At 51.2% G+C, this 20,731-nt stretch overlaps 1 protein-coding gene across 1 annotated transcript in view; it reads left to right on the top strand.

Moving 5' to 3' along the window:
* The window catches only part of TTF1 (transcription termination factor 1), a 32,489-nt gene that overhangs the window by 6,230 nt on the left and 5,528 nt on the right, over positions 1-20,731 (top strand). The window contains 9 exon segments of the mRNA XM_047768772.1: positions 2,949-3,916; positions 6,568-6,794; positions 9,361-9,411; positions 9,414-9,545; positions 10,489-10,567; positions 13,401-13,531; positions 15,088-15,322; positions 19,137-19,226; positions 20,329-20,394. Coding sequence (XP_047624728.1) covers positions 2,967-3,916; positions 6,568-6,794; positions 9,361-9,411; positions 9,414-9,545; positions 10,489-10,567; positions 13,401-13,531; positions 15,088-15,322; positions 19,137-19,226; positions 20,329-20,394 — 1,961 coding nt within the window. The 5' untranslated portion in view covers positions 2,949-2,966.

Below are 20,731 nucleotides of genomic sequence, written 5' to 3'. Positions count from 1 at the left end.
ACCTCAAGGTCTCAGGGACCAAGAGCGAAGCCTCTGGAAACCACACTGCCTTTTTTTTTTTTTTTTTGTCTTTTGCTGTTGTTATTGCTGTTGTTGCTGTTGTTGCAATTTCTTGGGCCGCCCCTGCGGCATATGGAGATTCCCAGGCTAGGGGTTGAATCGGAGCTGTAGCCGGCCAAACTACGCCAGAGCCACAGCAACGCGGGATCCGAGCCATGTCTGCAACCTACACCACAGCTAACGGCAATGCCGGATCGTTCACCCACTGAGCAAGGGCAGGGACCGAACTGGCAACCTCATGGTTCCTAGTCGGATTCGTTAACCACTGCGCCACGACGGGAACTCCCTTTTTTTTTTTTTTTTTTTTTGTCTTTTGCTGTTGTTATTGCTGTTGTTGTTCCACACTGCTTTAATTGTGCTCTTTAGGATTCCATCAAGTGAGGAGGGGGCTGGAGGTGCAGGATATAGTTTTTTATTTTTTTTAAAGTCACCTAGCTGGTAGCTGGTTCAGCTTTTACTCTGACCTTTAAGCCTTTAACAATCATTAGCATTGAGGATGCCTGGCGTCAGCTATCTAAGCGCAGCATCTAGACAATCACCATTGTGCTTCTGCAGACTGCGTGCCTGCCTGCGGCAAGGCAACCTGGACTGCCTAGGTTTGCACCTTGCTCTCCTTGCTGATGCATATTCTGCTAACAGCCCCTCATAAACCTCCTGGGGCTGTGAGGCTCTTTCTCTTATTTTAACAGGACATGTCACGCATGCTGTGCCAACCGAGGCGTGCCTAGACCAACGCCTTCTGTCCTCTTTCAGCTGACCACATGAGTAACTTATGCCTTTAAGTCTTTTGTTCTTAAGTTTAAGTCATTTGCCAGCACTGCCACTGTGTTTCAAGCAGGAATGTGGGGTCAAGTAAAGCAGAACAAGATGGAGTTTTCAGCAGAGAAAATAGAAGCAAAGAGGCTAAGAGAAGATTGTAGAGACAAATTAATAAGACATGTTTACAAAATTATATATATACATATATATTTTTTTGGGGGGGGGGGGTAAGTTCTCAGGGTAAGAGTTGCATTGGAGCTACAGGTGCCGGCCTACGCCACAGCCACAGCCACGCCAGATCCAAACCATGTCTGACCTACACCACAGCTCACTGCAGTGCCGGATCCTTAACCCACTGAGCAAGGGCAGGGATCGAAACCACATCCTCATGGATACTAGTTGGATTGGTAACCCACTGAGCCACGGCAGGAACTCCCAGAATTCTATTCTAGCCGTGTCTTTCGTGAAGCCCATCGCTCTTGCTTAAACTCCAGAATGCCTGTGTTCCATATGACTGTCGGCATCGGAGCCTCGTTAAACCTCATTCCAATTCATTGCCTAACTTGGACTTTTTTTGTGGACACTACAAGGCCCATTCAGTCTCTTTCTCAAAGAGGCGATCTCTGGTTTGAGGTCAGTGGGTACCTCATGTCCCCACTGTGAACCACAGCCGGGCTAAAGAGAAATAGCTCCCTGGGAAAGTATGTCGTTTGGAGAGTGGGCCAAGCCCAAGGGGTCAGGAAAGTTTCTTTCTTTTCTTCTTTCCTTCCTTCCTTTCTTATTTATTCCTTATTTATTGGGAGGGATACTTATAGTACATTCATATCCTTCAGTTGCTTGTTTTTAAACACAAATGAAAGCCGTTTGTTGCTCAGCCCTTTGCTTTTAAGTAACTGTTTCAGACATTCAATAAGAGTAGATAAAAATAGAACAAACACCTCCGTTCTCATTTCTCCAGTTAAGAAGTAGGAGATCACAGGCAGCGCCCCGATGGTCTCGTGGTCAGGACTCAGCACTTTCACTGCTGCAGCCCAGGTTCAGTCCTGGGCTGGGAACTGAGATCCACAGCAAGCCCCTGCATGCGCCAAAAAAGAGAGATTTTTACAGACGGAAGAAAAACTGGCTCTATACTTGCCCCTAATCCCTGAATTTATCAATTATAATCCCCATGCTGTGTTCATAGTTTCACTCTCTATCCGCTCAGATAAGATGCATGAAACTTTCTTGTGTTTTAATGTACACGGTATCATAATGTGTGTATAATTTTAATTAGGGACAGCTTTCTTGAAGTGATACTCAAGCCAAGCTCCTAAGGATGAAAGGAGGCAGGGAGGGGAGGGAGGCAGCGGAGAGTGTCCCAGGAGAGGGAATCGTGTATTCTAAGACCTTGAGCTGGGAGTCCCCTGATGGCCTAGCAGCACTGTCGCTGCAAGTGGCTCATGTCACTGCTGTGGCACTGGTTTAATCCCTGGCCCAGGAACTCCCGAGTGCCGTGGGCATGGCCAAAAAAAAAAGACCTTGAGCCAAGGAAAGGATTATGGCATGTTTGGGGAAAAACAGTCACTTGTGCCCGGAGCACAGAGTTTGAAAGGCGAGGTGAGGGATGAGGCTGGGGGGGGGCAAGGACCTGAAGTGCAGAGCGCTGCTCTCGGTTAACCCTTTCTGATCATAAAGGCAGTGGAAGCACACGAGTGAGTTACAGTGAGCCTCTTGTGCATGTAGCTTTTTTTTTTTTTTTGTATTTTTAGGGCTGCGCCCACAGCATATGGAGGTTCCCAGGCTAGGGGTCGAATTGGAGCTGCAGCTGCCGGTCTATACCACAGCCACAGCAATGTGGGATGTGAGCCGCATCTGCAACCTACACCATAGGTCATGGCAACGCCGGATCCTTGACCTACTGAGCAAATGAGCAAGGCCAGGGATTGAACCTGCATCCTCATGGATCCTAGTCAGGTCCATTTCTGCTGCACCACAACAGGAAGTCCTCCTGTGCATCTAGAATACTAAAATCCAGAACCACACGACTGCAGGCTCGGCATCTGTCATGAAGTTTCCTTTTTCTGTGATTTTTTTTTTTCTCCTAAGGCTAATGTTTAAAATGCTCTGTCCAAATAAACCATGTTTTTAAGTTTCCACATAGAAATAAAATGGAAGGAGAGTCCAGCAGACCGGAAACCCACCCTCCAGTTTTCTGCAAGAAAAAGACAAAGCGCTCTGTACACAAAGACAGACATCGGCGGCGTGGCCGCGAGCCCCTGCCAGACGCCCCCCTGGCAGGCGAGCCGCCTCCCGTAACTAAGAGTGAAGACGAGAGAGAGCATCGCCAGCGTCTCGTGTCTTCTCCTCCGAGAAAGTCAGAAATCTGTGATGAGACCGAAAAAGCCACTTCTCTACCCAAAAAGAGTAAAAAGAGAAAGAAAAGGGCTTTGGGGGTCGCCAGGGAACCCGGTGTCGTGTACGTCCTGGCGGATAAGGAAACTGTCGAGGACACATCAGCGGATTTTGGAAAGGAGTTCGATGTCGTTTACCTGGATCCGAGCAAGGAGCGGAAGGCACTGAGGGAGCCGGAGGCAGAGGGACCGCCCGCGGCGACCAAGTGGCGGGCCTGCGAGTCAGAAGAGCCGCCGGCCAAGGTGCCGAAGAAAAAGCATAAAAACCGTCGGAGGAAAGCGGCGTCCTGTGATGCTGGACGGGCAACCCCAGAGGCAGACCTTGCCCCGCCCGCCTCAGAATCCCACGAGGAGCAGGAAGCCCGGCCTGAAATGGCCCAACTACCAGGGTCCGCGGGCAAGAGCAAGCCCAAGAAAAGAAAGCGGAAGCGGTCAACTAACCCAGAATTCGAGGCCCGGCCTGTGCCCGAGCCTGAGGGTGCTGGGGCCGTGTACTCGGAGGGATGGCGAGTGGCGGGCAAGGTCGGGACCGCGGGAGGCGGCAAGAAGTCCAGCGGCCTCAAGAAAAGGACTAAGGAAAGGAAGCACAGGTCCCCTGGTGAACGTGCCTTTGACTCCCCGGAAGGTAATGGTTCCTTGATTGAAGACAGTGCGAAACTCAGGCCACAAGAGGAGAAAACCCAGGCCTGTTCGGAAGAGGTGCAGAGGTAACGTGGGGGTGTTAAGCCTTCTGCTGGTGTGCGTCTTTGCTGTGCGGTCTGCCCCGTGACCTCTTTGTCCAGCACGGCCACGGCAAGTGGCAGAAAAACCGTAAAAGAGATGGGCCAGCAGATGTCCGGATCGGTGTGCACATCTCCCTGAGCCGCCTGGCAGGCCCCTTCCTCGTCTGCCTGTGTAAAGTGAGGTAGTTAGCAGCGCCCTGGGGCTCAGCAGGTTAAGGACCTGGCCTTGTCACTGCCGTGGCTCAGGTCAGTGCTTTGGTGCAGGTTTAGTCCCTGGCCTGGAACTTGCTTGTGCTGCAGGCGCAGCAAAAGAAAAAAAAAAAGGAAGTTAGATTCTATTTTCACTAAGAACTATTCCAGCCCTGAATTTCTGTGTGTAAGTTTGAAAGGCATCATAAGACCCCAAAATTGCCTTTGTCTGTATGCACACAAAGAAAAGATTAGATCATTTAGACTGTTATAGAGCAGGAAAAAAAAACTTGAATCACGGTCCTCCCTTAATAAAGGAAATTTCTTGTTTTCTTTAGGGCTGCACCCATGGCATGTGGACATTCCCAGGCTAGGGGTCAGATTGGAGCTGCAGCTGCTGGCCTACACCACAGCCATGCCAGATCCGAGCCTTGTCTGCCACTGGCTCCTTAACCCACTGAGCAAGGCCAGGGATCAAATTTGCATCTTCATGGACACTAGCTGGCTCTGTTTCCCCTGAGCCACGGCAGGAACTCCAGGGAATTTCGATATTATTTACTTAATTCTCATTTAAGTATATACTAGCAGATGAATAAATGCAGGAATTTGTTTTTAAGCCACTTTATCTCAGTTCCTAGGACTTGGGCCGGGTTTTCTCCCCATGTCTACTCAGTGACTTTCTTCCGTTTGCTTGATTGACCTGGCTTAAAATAGTTTCACACGGAAGTTCAATAGCAGAGGGCCCCACTCATTGTCCTCCTTGGCCTCTCCTCAGGGGCATTTTCAGATTGCTGGTAACGAGGAGGGAATGTTCCAGGTCCTTGACTTGTGTTGGGCTGTGTCCCCTGTGTAAGCTTCAGACAAAGGCATTCAGTTTGGAAATTGTTTTTTTTTTTTGTTTGCTTCCTTTTTTTTTTTCTTTTTCTTTTTCCTGTTTCCTGTATTAGTGCTTAGCTGATACTTTTAAACATAGAGCAGCTGTGGAAATCTGTCAGAAAGTTCGGGGGTGGGAGTTCCCGTCGTGGCGCAGTGGTTAACGAATCCGACTAGGAACCATGAGGTTGCGGGTTCGGTCCCTGCCCTTGCTCAGTGGGTTAATGATCCGGCGTTGCCGTGAGCTGCGGTGTAGGTTGCAGGTGCGGCTCGGATCCCATGTTGCTGTGGCTCTGGCGTAGGCCGGTGGCTAACAGCTCCGATTCGACCCCTAGCCTGGGAACCTCCACATGCTGCAGGAGCGGCCCAAGAAATAGCAAAAAGACAAAAAAAAAAAAAAAGTCCGGGGGTGAATTAATGATTGATGCATTAAAAAACCATGTTTTCTTTATATCATGACAGGAAACAATGTGGCCATTAACTGCAACAAAGCAATTGTAACTGTACAAACCCAGAATACTGACTTACCTAATTAGTAACAGTTTTATAAAATCTTACTTGTTTGGAGAGGCTCCTTACGGGTCCGTGGAGGTAGAAGAGGGCTTAATTTATTAGGAAGTCAATATGTAGCTTTTTTTTTTTTTTTTTGCTTTTTATGGAGATTCCCAGGCTAGGGGTCTAATTGGAGCTACAGCTGCTGGTCTACGCCACAGCCACAGCAGCACAGGTTCGGAGCCACATCTTCAACCTACACCACAGCTCACAGCAACACCGGATCCTTAACCCGCTGAGTGAGGCCAGGGATTAAACCCAATACCTCGTGGTTCCTAGTCGGATTTGTTTCCGTTGCGCCACGACGGGAACTCCAGGAAATCAATATCTAAAACAAAAAAGTTGAGATATAGGGAGTTCCCCTTGTGGTTCAGCAGATTAGGAACCTGACTAGTATCCACAAGGATGTGAGTTTGATCCCTGGCCTCACTTAGTGGGTTAAGGATCCAGCGTTGCTGTGAGGTGCAGTATAGGTCGCAGATGAGGCTCAGATCTGGTATTGCCATAGCTGTGGTATAGGTCTCAGCTGTAGTTCTGATTCAAACCGTAGCCTGGGAACTTTCATATGCCTCGGGTGTGACCCTAAAAAAAGAGAGAGAGAGAGAGAAATAGTAACATAAGAAGCAATTCCTGGTGGAAATAGGCTTAGGGGGCTGCATGTTTACCTTCTGGGCAGCCTCTAAGATGTAGCCAAAGTAGTAAGGCTGCATTAAATTGTTCACACATCACAGACTGAATCAGCTTCAAGATCCCTTCCAGCCTTCATGTTCCTGTAGTCTGAATCACTGTAAGAAAAAATTGAGGCGTTTGTTGGTGGCTCGGTAGGTTAAGGATCTGGCATGGTCACTGCAGTGGCTGGGGTCACTTCTGTGCCTTGGGTTTGATCCCTGGCCCTGGGCATGACCGAAAGAGAGAGAGGGAGAGGGAGGGAGGGAAGGACGGAGAGAGGAAGGAAAGAAAAAAGAATTTGAAAATCATTAGGGCAAGTGATCCGTCCATACTAATCCAGTTCTTCTCCTTAGGTTAGAACCTGCAAATGAAGAAGAAAGCAGTTTGGAATTGGCTAAAGAGTCTGAACCCAGATACTTATCTGAAGATTCAAGAGATTCAGGCGATTCAGATGTGGATTTGGGTTCCGCTGTGAAGCAGCTCCAAGAATTCATTCCTGACATCAAGGAAAGGGCAGCCACCACGATTAAGCGAATGTATCGAGATGACCTGCAGCGGTTTAAAGAATTTAAAGCCCAAGGTGAGCTCATGGAACTTTAACATTTGTTGGACTTTTCTTTCTTTCTTTTTTTTTTTTGGTTTTTTTTTTAGGGCTGCACCCACGGCACATGGAGGTTTCCAGGCTAGGGGTCGAATCAGAGCTACAGCTGCCAGCCTCTGCCACAGCCACAGCCACAGCCACGCCAGATCCGAGTGGCATCTGCGACCTGCACCACAGCTCACGGCAACGCCAGATCCTTAACCCACTGAGCAAGGCCAGGGATCGAACCCAAAACCTCGTAGTTCCTGGTCCGGTTTGTTAACCACTGAGCCATGATGGGAACTCCTGGTGAACTTTTCTACACGTGAAAGTAGCCCGGACGTTCTTTTGTAATTCAGATTTATCGATTCACAAAAAGCATCCCTTTGCTACTTGCAGCTTTATCGCCTTCCAGAATTATCGTCTGAGCTGTAAAATCAGCAAAATGGTGTGTCCTGGTTTTCCTTTTTCTTTTTGGTCCAACTTCTGGTAGAGGAGACGAGGAGTAAAGAGTCTGAAGGAACCCGGTGTAGACGATCAAGCCTGGAGGAGGAGGGAGGAGGTTAGGTGGTCGGGACACTGGGAAGGATGTAGAAGTGAGATGAAAACACTCACAGTAACACCATCAGCTTTGATGAGGTGCAGTTTTTCCCCAGGATATTAACTTGAGGGTGAGCTGGTTGTGGTGCACATGATTTCAAGCAAGACCCAGCTTGGTCTCCTTGTGATTGTGTTATGAGACCCTCCCAGAAAGCTTATTGGGCTTTAAATGGAGCTCCCTGGTAGCTCAGCGGGTTAAGGATCCAGTGTTGTCACTGTATCGGCTTGGGTCACTCTTGTGGTGAGAGTTCAGTCCTTGGCCCGGGAACTTCCATGTGCCATGGACATGGCCAAAAAAAAAAGATGTTTAAAAAGTAAATAAACTACACATGTAAGGTGATGAACTGCAAGTGAGCAGTATTTTTTTTTTTGTCTTTCTGTTTTACGTTTTTTAGGGCCTCTCCTGTGGCATATGGAGGTTCCCAGGCTAGGGGTCTAATCAGAGCTGTAGCCACCGGCCTACGCCAGAGCAACTCGGGATCCAAGCCGCGTCTGTGACCTACACCACAGCTCACAGCAACACCAGATCCTTACACCACTGAGCGAGGCCAGGGATTGAAGCTGCAACCTCGTAGCTGGTAGTCAGATTCGTTAACCACTGAGCCACGACGGGAACTCCCCAAGTGAGCAGTATTTACTCATGAGTATCCGCTGTGTGGTGTGTGATGCTACTCATTGAAGGGCTTTTTGCCTTAGGAATTAATCATGTTGCTGAGATTACTTTGAAAAAAAAAAAGGTGAGAAAATGTATAGAGCATTGTCTATAGAAGGACCCCATTTTACTTCTGTATTCTATGTTGACATTTTTATGAGTATGTATTTTATGAAAGATTTTTTTAAATAAGTTAAGAATAGGAAAATACTCTGTATAGTACAGTCAGTAGTAATGAGATTTGGAGTTCCCATCGTGGCAGAGCAGAAGCGAATCCCACCAGGAACCATGCGGTTGCAGATTGGATCCCCGGTCTTGCTCAGCGTGTTAAGGATCCAGCGTGGCCGTGAGCTGGGGTGTAGGCTGCAGACACAGCTTGGATCTTTCGTTGATGTGGCTGTGGTGTAGGCCGGCAATTGTAGCTCCAGTTGGACCCCTAGCCTGGGAACCTCCACGTGCCGTGAGTGCGGCCCGAAAAAGCAAAGAAAATGAAATAAAAATATGCATGTGCACACATACACACAAACATGCATGCACAGACGTGCACAGACAATCATAATCATAATGAGATTTGAGTGCCTTGAATTCTGACGAGAATCAGACGTAAAATGCAGTGACACCCCCCCTGCCCCCAGTATACACGCGTAGAGAATATGTACATACGTGCTTGTATTCGTGCCAGCCATTCACAGCACAGCCTGGGGTGGAGGGTGGCAGAGGAGCGTGAGGGGCTTCTTTTAGACTCCACTGTCAGTACCGTTTGAGTTCTTCATGATTATATGTTACTGGGGTTTTCTGCTTTTTTGCTTTTTAGGGCCGCACCCGCAGCATATGGAGATTCCCAGGCTAGGGGTCGTATCGGAGCTGCAGCCGCTGGCCTACTCCACAGCCGTAGCAATGTGGGAGCCGAGCCGCATCTGCGATCTACACCACAGCTCACAGCAACACTGGATCCTTAACCCACTGAGCGAGGCCAGGGATCAAACCTGTGTCCTCATGGATGTTGTCAGGTTTCTTAACTGCCGAACCATGACGGGAACGCCAGTATTTTAAAAAAATAACTGTAAGAAGGGATTGATGATTCGGGAAGGGCCACAGTGGCATAGGGTGGCTAGGGAGGGCTCTGGCAGTGGAACATGGCCGGAGCTGAGCTCTGAGGGAGATCGAAGGTCCGGGGCACCAGCAAGGGCTGCTCCCCGTGGGGGGGCATGGGGGGCAGGCAGGGAGGAGTTGGTGTCATGGCTAAAGACCAGCCGTGGTTCGCTTTCATTCATTGATGACAGCTGCGTACCACCTCTCTGCCTCAAATCTTAGGTGTCGCCATTAAATTTGGCAAGTTTTCCGTGAAGGAAAATAAGCAGTTAGAGAAAACGTGCAGGAGTTTCTGTCCCTGACGGGCATCGAGAATGCAGACAAGCTGCTGTACACAGACAGATACCCAGAAGAGAAATCCCTGATCACCGACCTAAAAAGAAAACACTCGTTTAGACTGCACATCGGTAAGTTTCGAACCGTGGGCTCTGGCCAGCCACAGACTTCCGACCCTCGGTGATGAGTCGGAGGCGCAGGGCCTGGCCCATCCGGTGCTGCTGCCCCGTTAATAGTCTTTTTCTTGCCAGACTGCGCTTTCCGGGATTTGAAATGTGTCCGTGTCTCCCAAGAGCAGTGCTTTTACAGATCTTGTAACAAATTACATGGCCAGCCTCCCGCTTTCCTGCTTGGTAACAGTTTTAGTTGTGGTTTCTCTTCCTGTTCTTTGTCATGTTTCTGGGGGGTGGGGGGGGGTTACCGTGCACAACACATCCTTAGGTGCACCAGAACCTCCCAGGTTTTTTAAGTCAAGCCACAGACGTGCTATGAGCTGGAATCCTCCTCCTGGAGGCGTCCTTGAAAAGTTGGAAGGTCACGAAACGAATGTAGCTTTGGACTGAAAAACAAAACAAAGCAAAACAAAAACCTCTCTTGAATTTAACGAGGATAATTTCTTAGGTGTTCTCTGGAATGCACAAAGGAAAACACAGCACTGAGCCCTCCCTGGGGGATTGTTTCATCTTGACTGGGGAAATAGGAAGAAGCTTATTTGCCTGGAAAGGCTTCCTGTTTATTAAGAACGGCTGGCGTGTGTCCTTCTCTTTAGCGTCCCATCCTCCTGATTCAAATTCTGTTAAAATTCCTTTGCCTTATCAGAGTCTTGTCCGTGAAGTTAGGACACCAAAAGCTAGAACCTCTGCTTACTGAGCAGCTAGTTTTCAGAAGTTGCCAGGGAAACGGGTAGTTTTCTCTCTCTGCTCCCCAAGACCGCTTTCTGCAGGAAATCCCACCCTCTGCAGGGTCTCAGACGGTTTGTGTGGTCACAAGGGGTGTTCAGGCTTCTTGTCTTACTGTGACTGCGTCTCATGCCACGCTCGGGTGTCCCTCTGACCACCTGCTCTCTGACTTCAGGTAAAGGCATTGCGCGGCCCTGGAAACTCGTGTACTATCGAGCAAAGAAGATGTTTGACGTCAATAATTACAAAGGCAGGTGAGAAGAGTCTCAGCGGCCTGAGCAGGCCGTTCCTCTAGCCTTGGCCGATGCCGTCCCTCAGTGTCCACAGCAAAATCGTCAAGGTGTTTGTGGGTGAAGCCAGATGTGTACCTGAGGTCAGATGGTTGTCTCGAGGACCCTGTGGGGTCCCCCCTCCGATCTTCTGTGACCCTCCTCCTCTAAATCCCTGGCTTTCCCTCTGCTTTGCTCTCCTCGCTTTCCGGGTGCTGCCTCGGACTGGCCCTCAGGAGGTTTCCTCCCCAGTTCCTTGCTGTCAGCTCCTCCTGAGCCCAGCTGTTCCTTCGGGCGCTGAGCCAGTGCTTTGGGTTTTCAGCCCCAGTGTGAGGCCCTTCAGGTTGATTCGGGAGTATTCGTGCAGAGAGCTTCATGTGTCCTTGGCCGTTCCCTCCTGCCTTTTTTCCTATAAGTAAGATACCCAGTGATGGTTTGTTTCCAGCATCCAGGTAAAGCAGGTGTAGGCTGAGTGTCGCTGTGGGTGAGCGCGCTGCTCGGGGACCCAGGTGTGAGCAGGCAAGCGCCAGCTGCTCCCTGCGAGGCCCAGACAGCAGCCGGGGGCTCGCTGCTTGATCTCAGCCCGAGAGGCAGATGAATGCAGCAGGGCCACTGGAGTCCTGCTGGGCTGCGTGATTTTTTTTTTTTTTATAAGGAAACATTTTATTTTATTTTTTGTCTTTTTGCCATTTCTTGGGCCACTCCTGTGGCATATGGAAGTTCCCAGGCCAGGGGTCAAATCAGAGCTGTAGCCACTGGCCTACGCCAGAGCCACAGCAACACGGGATCCGAGCTGCGTCTGCAACCTACACCACAGCTCACGGCAACGCTGGATCCTTAACCCACTGAGCAAGGCCAGGGATCGAACCCGCAACCTCATGGTTCCTAGTCGGACTCGTTAACCACTGCGCCACGACGGGAACTCCGGGCTGCATGATTTTAAACCAGATGTACATGTTATCTGAACCTAACATTGATACGACCTCGGTTTCTTTTATAATTTTTACCAAAAGAGATAAGCCTTGAAGTTCCCTTGTGGTCCGGCCGGTTAGGATCCCATATCGTCACTACCATGGCTCGGGTCTCGGGTTCGATCCCTGGCCCGGGAACTTGCGCATGCTGTGGGAACAGCCGAAAAAAAAGAAACAAAGAAGAAGAAATGGTTGGTGTTTCACCAGGGCTGCTTTCGCGTTGTGCTGGTGGGGATATAAACCGCCCCTCCCCCCCAGTGAGGGGTCAGAGACCGCCATGAAGATGGCTCTGTCTTCACTTACACATTTAAGGTGTTTCACCTCAAAGTTCACTTCCAGAGCACTTCAGTTCTTTAACGTATCTGTTCTTCTGTGGGGTTCAGGCCCCTGAACCTCCTTAAATAGCGACACGTCTGCGCTGAGCCGTCTGTCCCGTCCTTACTGAGCGTCTGCTGTCTGTCGAGTGTGAGACGCTAGAGTGCAGACAACCAGCAGCATCCCTGCCCTCTGGGGACGTCCCCTCCAGAGCTGAGCTGGCCCTCCCGGTGCCCACCAGCCTCCCTTGAAGTGGGGTCGTTGTAAGCTGAGGTGTGCTGGAGCCTGAGATGCTCCCTGGACGCGCAAGGCTCGGGGGAGGGAGAGAGCGTGAAGGAGCTCGTGCTTTCAGAAACTGATGACACGTTAAAGTGGCTGCATTTTTTAATAGGTTGGGTTAAAGTAAGATATGGTATGAAATTAGTTTATTCAAACTAGATAAAGTTCATTTCCATGTGACTATGAGAAAGTTGGTTTTGCGGGGGTGGGGGTTGTTTTTTGGTGGGGTTTTTTTTTTTGGGGGGGGTCACATCCATGGCATATGGAATTTCCCAGGGCCGGGATCAAACCCACATCGCAGCAGTGACCCGAGCCACAGCAGTGACAAGGCCAGGTCTTTAACCCGCTGCGCCGCAAGAGACCCCCCACGAGAAAGTGTTGAATGGCATGTATGGCTCACGTCGCCTTTCCATTGGACGGCGCCAGGCTAGAGGGGAGGTCGGAGAAGCCAGGCCAGCGTGACCATGGAGCTGCCGGTGATCCGAGGGCCGTGGGGGCGCAGCAGGGTGGCCTCTGGGGGGAAGAGCAGGAGGCTCCAGCCACAGAGGGCAACCAAGCCCTCGCTGAAGACGCACCACTTCAGCCGCATCTGAAGAGTTTGCAGGAACTCTCCAGGGGGTGGAGGGAGGCTGTTCCCACCGCAGACCTGGAGCCTCTGAGGCGAGAGGAGCCTGAGAGGAGGCCGGTCGGGCTGCACTCTAGGGAGCGACGGGCTTTGCAGACACAGGAAGAAGTTTTGTTTTGCTTTGCTTTGCTTTGCTTTTTCAGGGCTGCACCTGTGGCATGTGGAAGCTCCCAGGCTAAGGGTCACATGGGAGCTGCAGTTGCTGGCCTACACTACAGCCACAGCAACCCGGGATCCAAGCCGCATCTGTGACCTGAATCGCAGCATGGCAAGGTGGATCCTTAACCACCGAGCGAGGCCAGGAATCAAACCTGCCTCCTCATAGATACTAGTCAAGTTCTTAACCCACTGAGCCCTGACGGGAACTCCCAGAAGTTTGGTTTCATGAGCTGAGAAGCCTCTGTGGGCTGGGCTGAGGAATCGTGTGATCTGCTGGTTCTGGCCTCTGTCCCTGGCCTGGGACAGCAGTGGCTGATTGATAGGATGTCCCCAGCTGAGATGCCGAGACAGGAAGAGGTGGGGCTCAGGTGGTTGGTGGGACTGCGCTGGTAGCGCGCAGCACAGAGAAACGGTGTCCGCCTTGTGGCTGGGGCACAGCCGGGACATGCATGGTCTCCCGTTCTCTTAGGTACAGCAGAGGCGATGTGGAGAAGTTAAAGATATACCAGGCCCTCCACGGGAACGACTGGAAAAAGATTGGCGAGCTGGTGTCTCGAAGCAGCCTCTCGGTGGCCCTGAAGTTCTCCCAGATCAGCAGCGGTAAGTTGCCCTCTCCAGCGCCCGCCACGGCGGCTGGATCAGCCCACAGCAGCCCAGGGCCCCGGCATCATTGCAGGCCTGTCTCCGGGCTTTTTGTGTGTGTTGGCTGGTTTCCGGCCACACCCACGGCCTGCAGAAGTTCCTGGGCCAGGGTCAAACCCACACCACCGCAGTGGCCGGAGCCGCAGCAGTAACCACGCCAGGCTCTTTAACTGCTAGGCCACCGGGGACCTCCTGAGTCATCGCTTTTTTAAGCCGTTCTCTGTACGGATTCATTTCACCTCCTGTGTGCTGATGACACCGCGCAGCCTGTATTCACCAGGCTGACTGCCTCCACACCTCAGTTCAGTAGCTGTTTTTTCTCAGGGCTCCCTCGACTTTTAAATATTCATCCAAAGCCTTATGGGGGGCAACAGTGACATTCTGTGGGCCAAACCAAAGGTATCTGCAGCCCACCGGTTTGCGCGACCGTGGCCGTGACTGTGACCGCCTAGGTCAGAAGCGCCCTCCGTGGGCGCATCCGTCACCCTCTGCCAACGACAACAGCGCAGAGGTTTTCAGGCGCCTCCGTCAAGTCCTGTGGTGGCGTCACTGCAGCTGCGTCTCACCCAGGCACTCAGGAGAGAGTACCTGACAGGAAAGTCATTTGGTTACTTTTTTTTTCCCTCTAAACGTTTGGGAACCTCACAGTTTCACACAGGAGATACTACTCTTAGACACAGGAAGTACAGCTTTTTCAAAGGTAAAATAAAAATACATTGCTTTAAATTTGGGGTGTTTTTTTTGGGGGGGGGGCCTTTGGTTCTTAAAAAGGATCTCTGGCCACTTTAGTAGTTTCATTTTGATTTGCATGTAACCGTTTGATAGTTTTTATGTTTGTGTAACTGGGACATTGCCCATTATCATCTGAAAAATGTCTCATCTTTTTTTTTTTTTTTGGTCTTTTTGCTATTTCTTTGGGCCGCTCCCGCGGCATATGGAGGTTCCCAGGCTAGGGGTCGAATCGGAGCTGCAGCCACCGGCCTACGCCAGAGCCACAGCCACTCGGGATCTGAGCCGCGTCTGCAACCTACACCACAGCTCACGGCAACGCCAGATCGTTAACCCACTGAGCAAGGGCAGGGACCGAACCCGCAAACTTATGGTTCCTAGTCGGATTCGTTAACCACTGCCCCACGATGGGAACTCCCCTTTTTTTATTTTAAAAACTTAATTTTTCTAGAGCGGTTTAAAGTGAGAGGAAGGTACAGATTTTGCACATAGCCCCCTGCCCCCCCAGGCACAGCTCCCCCCCCACACACACCCCTTGTCAACATCCTCTGCCAGAGCGCTGTATTCGTTACAATCCCTGAACCTACAGTGAAACTTTCCAACCATGGCCCCCACCCCGCCCCAAGTCCACAGTCAGCGTTAGGGTTCACTCTGGGTGTTGTACCCTCTCTGGGTTTGGACAGATGTCTGCTGATGACATGTTTCCATCGTTATTGTTTGGTTTTAATATTGTGCACGAAAGCAAATAGATTGGCAACTTCAGGACCATCCTTTTATGTCAACAGAAAGGAATCATGGAGCTTGGAGTAAAACGGAAACCCAGAAACTCATCAAGGCTGTGGAAGAAGTGATTCTAAAGAAAATGTCTCCCCAGGAGCTACAGGAGATGGATTCTAAACTCCAAGAGAATCCCGAAGGCCGCCTGTCGATTGTTCGAGAAAAACTCTACAAAGGCATATCCTGGGTCGAAGTGGAGGCTAAAGTGGAAACCAGGAATTGGATGCAGTGTAAAAGTAAGTGGTAAGTTTGAGGCTTTTTTACACCAATCTCAGCGAGATCTGTCCCCCCGCCCCGGGGTGGGGGGGGAGATCACCGAGATGAATTTTGACCCCCCGTGGAGAGCGGTACTCAGGCCTAGAGTGAGCCTCCCTGACCCACCGCCCCGACTGCAGAATCAGCATCTGATTTAAGGTAACTCTTGACCGACCTGATTCATTGTGCGGCTTCTTCACAAAGACCTTGACGGGCAGCACCACAGATGGACCCAGAGGTGAAGATCGTGAGTCAAGTGAGTCAGAGGAAGACACGTGTGTAGGATGCTGCTGGTACAGGGACTCTGAGAAAAACAGTACAAGTGAACGTTACGAAACAGAAAGGCAGACACGGAAAACAAACTTGTAGTTCCCAGAGGGGAAAGGAGGGTGGGGAGGGATCGGTTCGGATTTTGGCATTAAAATGTACACACACGACTACATACAAAATCAGTAACCAACAAGGACCTCCCTGTAGCGAGGATCTTACAATAGCCTGTCATGGAAAAGAATCCCTCAAAGGGTCTGTGGATCACTGAGTCACTTTGCGGTATACCTAAAACTAATACAACCTCGAAAGTCACCTGTATCTCAACACAATTTTTTAAAAAGCACTGGAGGAGTTCCCGTCGTGGCGCAGTGGTTAACGAATCCGACTAGGAACCATGAGGTTGCGGGTTCAGTCCCTGCCCTTGCTCAGTGGGTTAACGATCTGGCGTTGCCGGGAGCTGTGGTGTGGGTTGCAGACGCGGCTCGGATCCCGCGTTGCTGTGGCTCTGGCGTAGGCTGGTGGCTACAGCTCCGATTCGACCCCTAGCCTGGGAACCTCCATATGCCGCGGGAGCGGCCCTAGAAATAGCAAAAAAGACAAAAAATAAAAAATAAAATAAATAAATAAATAAATAAAAAAGCACTGGCGTTCTCTGTGGCACAGTGGGTTAAGGATCAGAAGGTTGTGGCGTCGTCAGCGCAGTGGCTCGGGACACTGCTGTGGCACAGGTTCCCAACTCTCAGCCCAGGAACTTCCTCATGTTGCAGGTGCAGCCCTCCCGAAAAATTTTCTTTTTTTTTTTTCCTTCATTTTCTTTTCCATTGTAGTTATTACAGGATATTGGGTTCCCTCTGCTCTACAGCGAGAACTTGTTGCTCTGTTGCACGTATAGAACTGTGTGTATCTGCTCATCCCAAGCTCCTAATTTGTCCCTCCCTTTCCCCCTTTCCCTTCTGGTAACCGTAAATTTATTTTCTCTGTGTGCACGTTTGTGAGTCTGTTTCTGTGTTGTAAATAGAACTTGCAGCATATGGAAGTTCCTGGGGGGGGGGGGGTCACATCAGAACTGCAGCTGTTGGCCTACACCACAGCTCAGGGCAATGCCAGATCCTTAACCCACTGAGCGAAGCCGGGGATCGAACCCGTGCAAGGGGAACCCGCCACGGTGGGAACGCCCTTGAATCTTTTTAATACTGAATGTTGGCTTCTGGTTTCTTCAGCCTGTCCCTTTGATCCCCGAGAGAGAGAGGCAGCCGTGAGTGATGGCCTAGAGCGAGATCCGCATTCTCTGCTCAAGAATTGAACCTGGGCAGCCTAGGTGAAAACCGGGAACCCTGGCCACTAAAACCGACTAGAGGCTGAAAGCAGAATTGCCCCGATTCTTGCCCCCTGTTGAACGCCAGACTGTTGCGAGGAGGCAGAGACTGAAAACAGGTGTAGAGTTTGTCGTCAGAGTCAGCGGCCAGCCTGTGGGAGAGCCCACGGGGGAGTGGTTGGTGCGCCGGAGGGTGATTGAAATGACTGCCGTAGGACGGCTCCTGCGGTCTTGGTGTACCTTCGGCCAGTTAGCCTGTTTTGTTTCTCACACCCGACCGGACACGGGACCCTCCCCGCTAGGCATGCGCACCTTTTGGCAGAGGGCGCCGGGTGGTGTCAGGACTGACTGTGGCCTGGCGCCCCCAGGAGTCTTCAACTGCACATGCGTGATTGCGGAGGTCTCCTTGACCTCCCAGAGGTCACCCAGGAGTGAAAGAAGTGGCCCTCTTACCGCTAGTCCAGCAGAGCCGCCTCCTGCCGTTATCTGCCTCCTCGACGTGTGTCAGAGGGAAACAGGGCCCAGTGTGCTCGGCCTGACATGTCCCAGCCATTCTCAGCCCAGAGACCCAGCTACCTCCTCCCTCAGCTTTCCCGGTAAAACCAGGTTGTTAACCTGTTTATAGCTTGAGAGAAAAATACAAAACTTACGTTCAGGAGGGAATGGCAAGCGGAGTGACCCGCGGCAGCCCGCCTTCTGCCTTTGGCTGGCTGGCCGTCTGCACCTGAAGGGAGGCAGCTCGCTCTTCATTCTAGGAGGACTCTCAGTCCTGACCTTGCTGCACCTGCCTTCCCCACACAGCCTCCCAGGCCTGGAGGGTCTGAGCCGGACATGCAGCCGCAACACAGCACAGCTGCTTGAGGGGGTGGTTCCACAGCCCAAGACCCAGGCCTCCTGCACAGGGGGGCTCGGTCACCCTGCCTGTCAAAGGAGAATGCAGTCCACAGTGAGCGCTTTGTATGTTAAAAGCAAACTCCCAGAGGCTCCCGTTTGTTGTTTATATTCCTTACAGCTCTGCCTAGAGTATTTGTTCGTTTTACTAGAAGACTTCCCTCAGGAAATAAGCTTCAAAGAACAGACAACATTTGGGAGGAAAAGTGTGTAGTATGTTTGGGAGGGAAAGTGTGTAATATGGAGGAACCAGAGCCCTTTCTACCTGTGTCTGTGTGTGTGTGTGTGTGTGTGTGTATTTAGAAGTTCCCGGGCCAGGGATTACATCCAAACCACAGCTGTGACCGCACTGAGCTGGGAATTGAACCCACACCTCCACAAGCCACCCAAGCTGCTGCAGTAGGATTCTTAACACTCTGTGCCAAGGTGGGAACTCCTCCACGTCTACATTTTAGACTTGAGAAAGGGAATGAGGGAGTTCCCAGTGGCTCAGCAGGTTAAGGATCCGATGTTGTCACTACTGTGGCATGGGTTCAATCCCTGTCCTGAGAACTTCTGCATGCCTTGGGTGCAGCCAAAAAACAAAGGCGTAGGGGGAGTGGGTTATACGCCTCAACCCGAGGATTACATGTCACTGTTTGCTGAGGCCAGCTCAGCAGGTTGGGGCTGAAGAACGGGTGCTGTGAAACTTAAGGAAAAGTTAACATAAAACAAGACACAGAGACATTTATCTTAAGTAAAGGTGGGAACCGGGGGACTCAAGGTCTCAGGGACCAAGAGCGCCACCTCAAGAAACCACACACTTTTATTGTGCTCTTTAGGATTCCATCAAGTGAGGAGGGGGTTGGAGGTGCAGGATATAGCTTTTTTTAAGTTATTTTAAAAGTCACATGGCCAGTTGCTGATGAAGCTTTTATTCTGACCTTTAGGCATTTAACAGCCATTAGCATTTGAGGAAGCTTGGCTGAGGCCGTCTATGCAGAGCATCTGGAGAATCACCATTGTGCTTCTGCGCCTGCAGTATATGGAGGTTCCCAGGCCAGGGGTCTAATCAGAGCTATAGCTGCCAGCCTACACCACAGCCACAGCCATGCCAGATCTGAGCTTCGTCTGCGACCCACACCACAGCTCACAGCAACCTCAGATCCTTAACCCACGGAGCAAGGCCAGGGAGCGAACCCACAACCTCATGGTTCCTATTCAGATTCATTTCTGCTGTGCCACTACTGGAATTCCTAAATCAGTTCAATTTAAACGAGGAAAACAAAGGAGATTTTAATGGAAACTTTGCCCCTGAAAGTAAACCGTATCTTTCTTCTACCATAGGACGGAAATTCTAACCAAGAGGATGACACATGGTCGGGACGTGTACCGGGGGGTTAATGCCCTGCAGGCCAAGATCAATCTTATTGAAAGGTACGGAAATGGAAAGTGATGCTCTTTGGCCTGTTTTTCTCTCTAGGCAAAAAATCACTGTGCAACCGCAGGACCTGCAGGTGGAGTGTTTGGCTCCCGTCTCTGTTCCAGCACTTGCTACATGCGTGACCTTGGACGTGCGTCCCCCCTTTTAGGTCTTGGTCTGTTCGGTTCTGGGGGTGCTGATAACCGTGCCTGCCTCTTAGTGTTACTGGGAGAAGAGATGAAATAACGTGTGTAAAACGGCCTGTGCACTCAGTAAACGGTGTTTTATCTTCAAGGCTCCCACATGGACATGAGTTATTTCTGTCCGCTGCACAATGAAGGGACACCATTCAGGCCAAGCCCTCCTGCTGTCCAGCCCAAGTTAGTTCATGTCACTGCCGCTTGGTCTTCAGTTTGGTCTCTGAGTCCCGTCCGTGCAGAGGGTCCGCAGCTCTGACAGATGCGGAACCGCAAAGAGCAGAAGACGCCTGTGGGCTCTGGCCGCCCGGTGCAGCCTCATTCTTCCTGCTCCGTCCTGAACCCTGTTCTTCCTTCCCGGTTCTCCCCGCTCTTCTGTCGGGGGCGGTGGCGGGGCTCACCCTTTTTTCCCTCGGCCGGAGGGGCAGCAAAGCTGAGCAGGGCTGAGGAGGGCATCTCGGGCCAGGCAGGCCTGCATCCAGTGTGAGTCCCGCCTGTTGGCCATGGGACCTTGAGTTCTCAGCCCGATTCCCAGGTCTGTGGACTAGACACAGCCCCCCAGCTTCCTCGGGGGTGTTGAGGGTGACTGGGCCGGTGGGTGTAAAGGTCTTTACAGGACGTCTGTCACACAGCGCTGGTGCACCCTGTACCACTAGGCATCTGTGCTGAGCACGAGGTGGTGTTTTTACTCTGAGGAAGCAGCCCGGTTTGGTGGGCGATGCCACGGGCTCAGGAGGAGGGAGATGGCTTTTTGGTCTGTGGCTCCCCTACGCTGTGACCTTGGGCTGACCCTGGGCCTGTGTGAGCAGAGAGGTGGAGCAGGTGTGGACACGCCCGGCCTTGCAGCTCTGAACATTGTGAGGCCGTGAAGATGGCCATCACGCTGGCTTTTTGCTCAAAAACTTTGTTGTTCTCATAGGTTGTATGAGATAAACGTGGAAGACGCCAACGCCATAGACTGGGAGGATCTTGCTGGCACCATAGGGTAAGACCGTTGGTTCAACATGAAGCTCATGGAAAGACAGAGGCGACTCCTGCTGAATGGCCGCCTATCCGATTGTAAAGAACAGGGCTGAGAGCCGTGCTGCCCCCAGAAGCCGTCGGGGCCTGTCTTTATACACGCGTGTCGGGGGCCCCCACTCTAAGCTGGACCGGGGCGGGGGCTTCAGACCAGCCCTTCCTCCGCCCCACCCCCATTCCCATCTCACCTCCCCCAAGACACCAGAGAAGAGTGAATGTAATAGGTGCAGAGTCTCTTAAAAGCTTCAAATAGGAGTTCCCGTTGTGGTGCAGCAGAAACGAATCGGACTAGGAACCATGAG

Source organism: Phacochoerus africanus, chromosome 2, assembly GCF_016906955.1.
Source record: "Phacochoerus africanus isolate WHEZ1 chromosome 2, ROS_Pafr_v1, whole genome shotgun sequence".
NCBI classification, from domain to species: Eukaryota; Metazoa; Chordata; class Mammalia; order Artiodactyla; family Suidae; genus Phacochoerus; species Phacochoerus africanus.
Note: the sequence above shows the minus strand (reverse complement) of the source record. Positions and strands in the feature narration are given on the sequence as shown.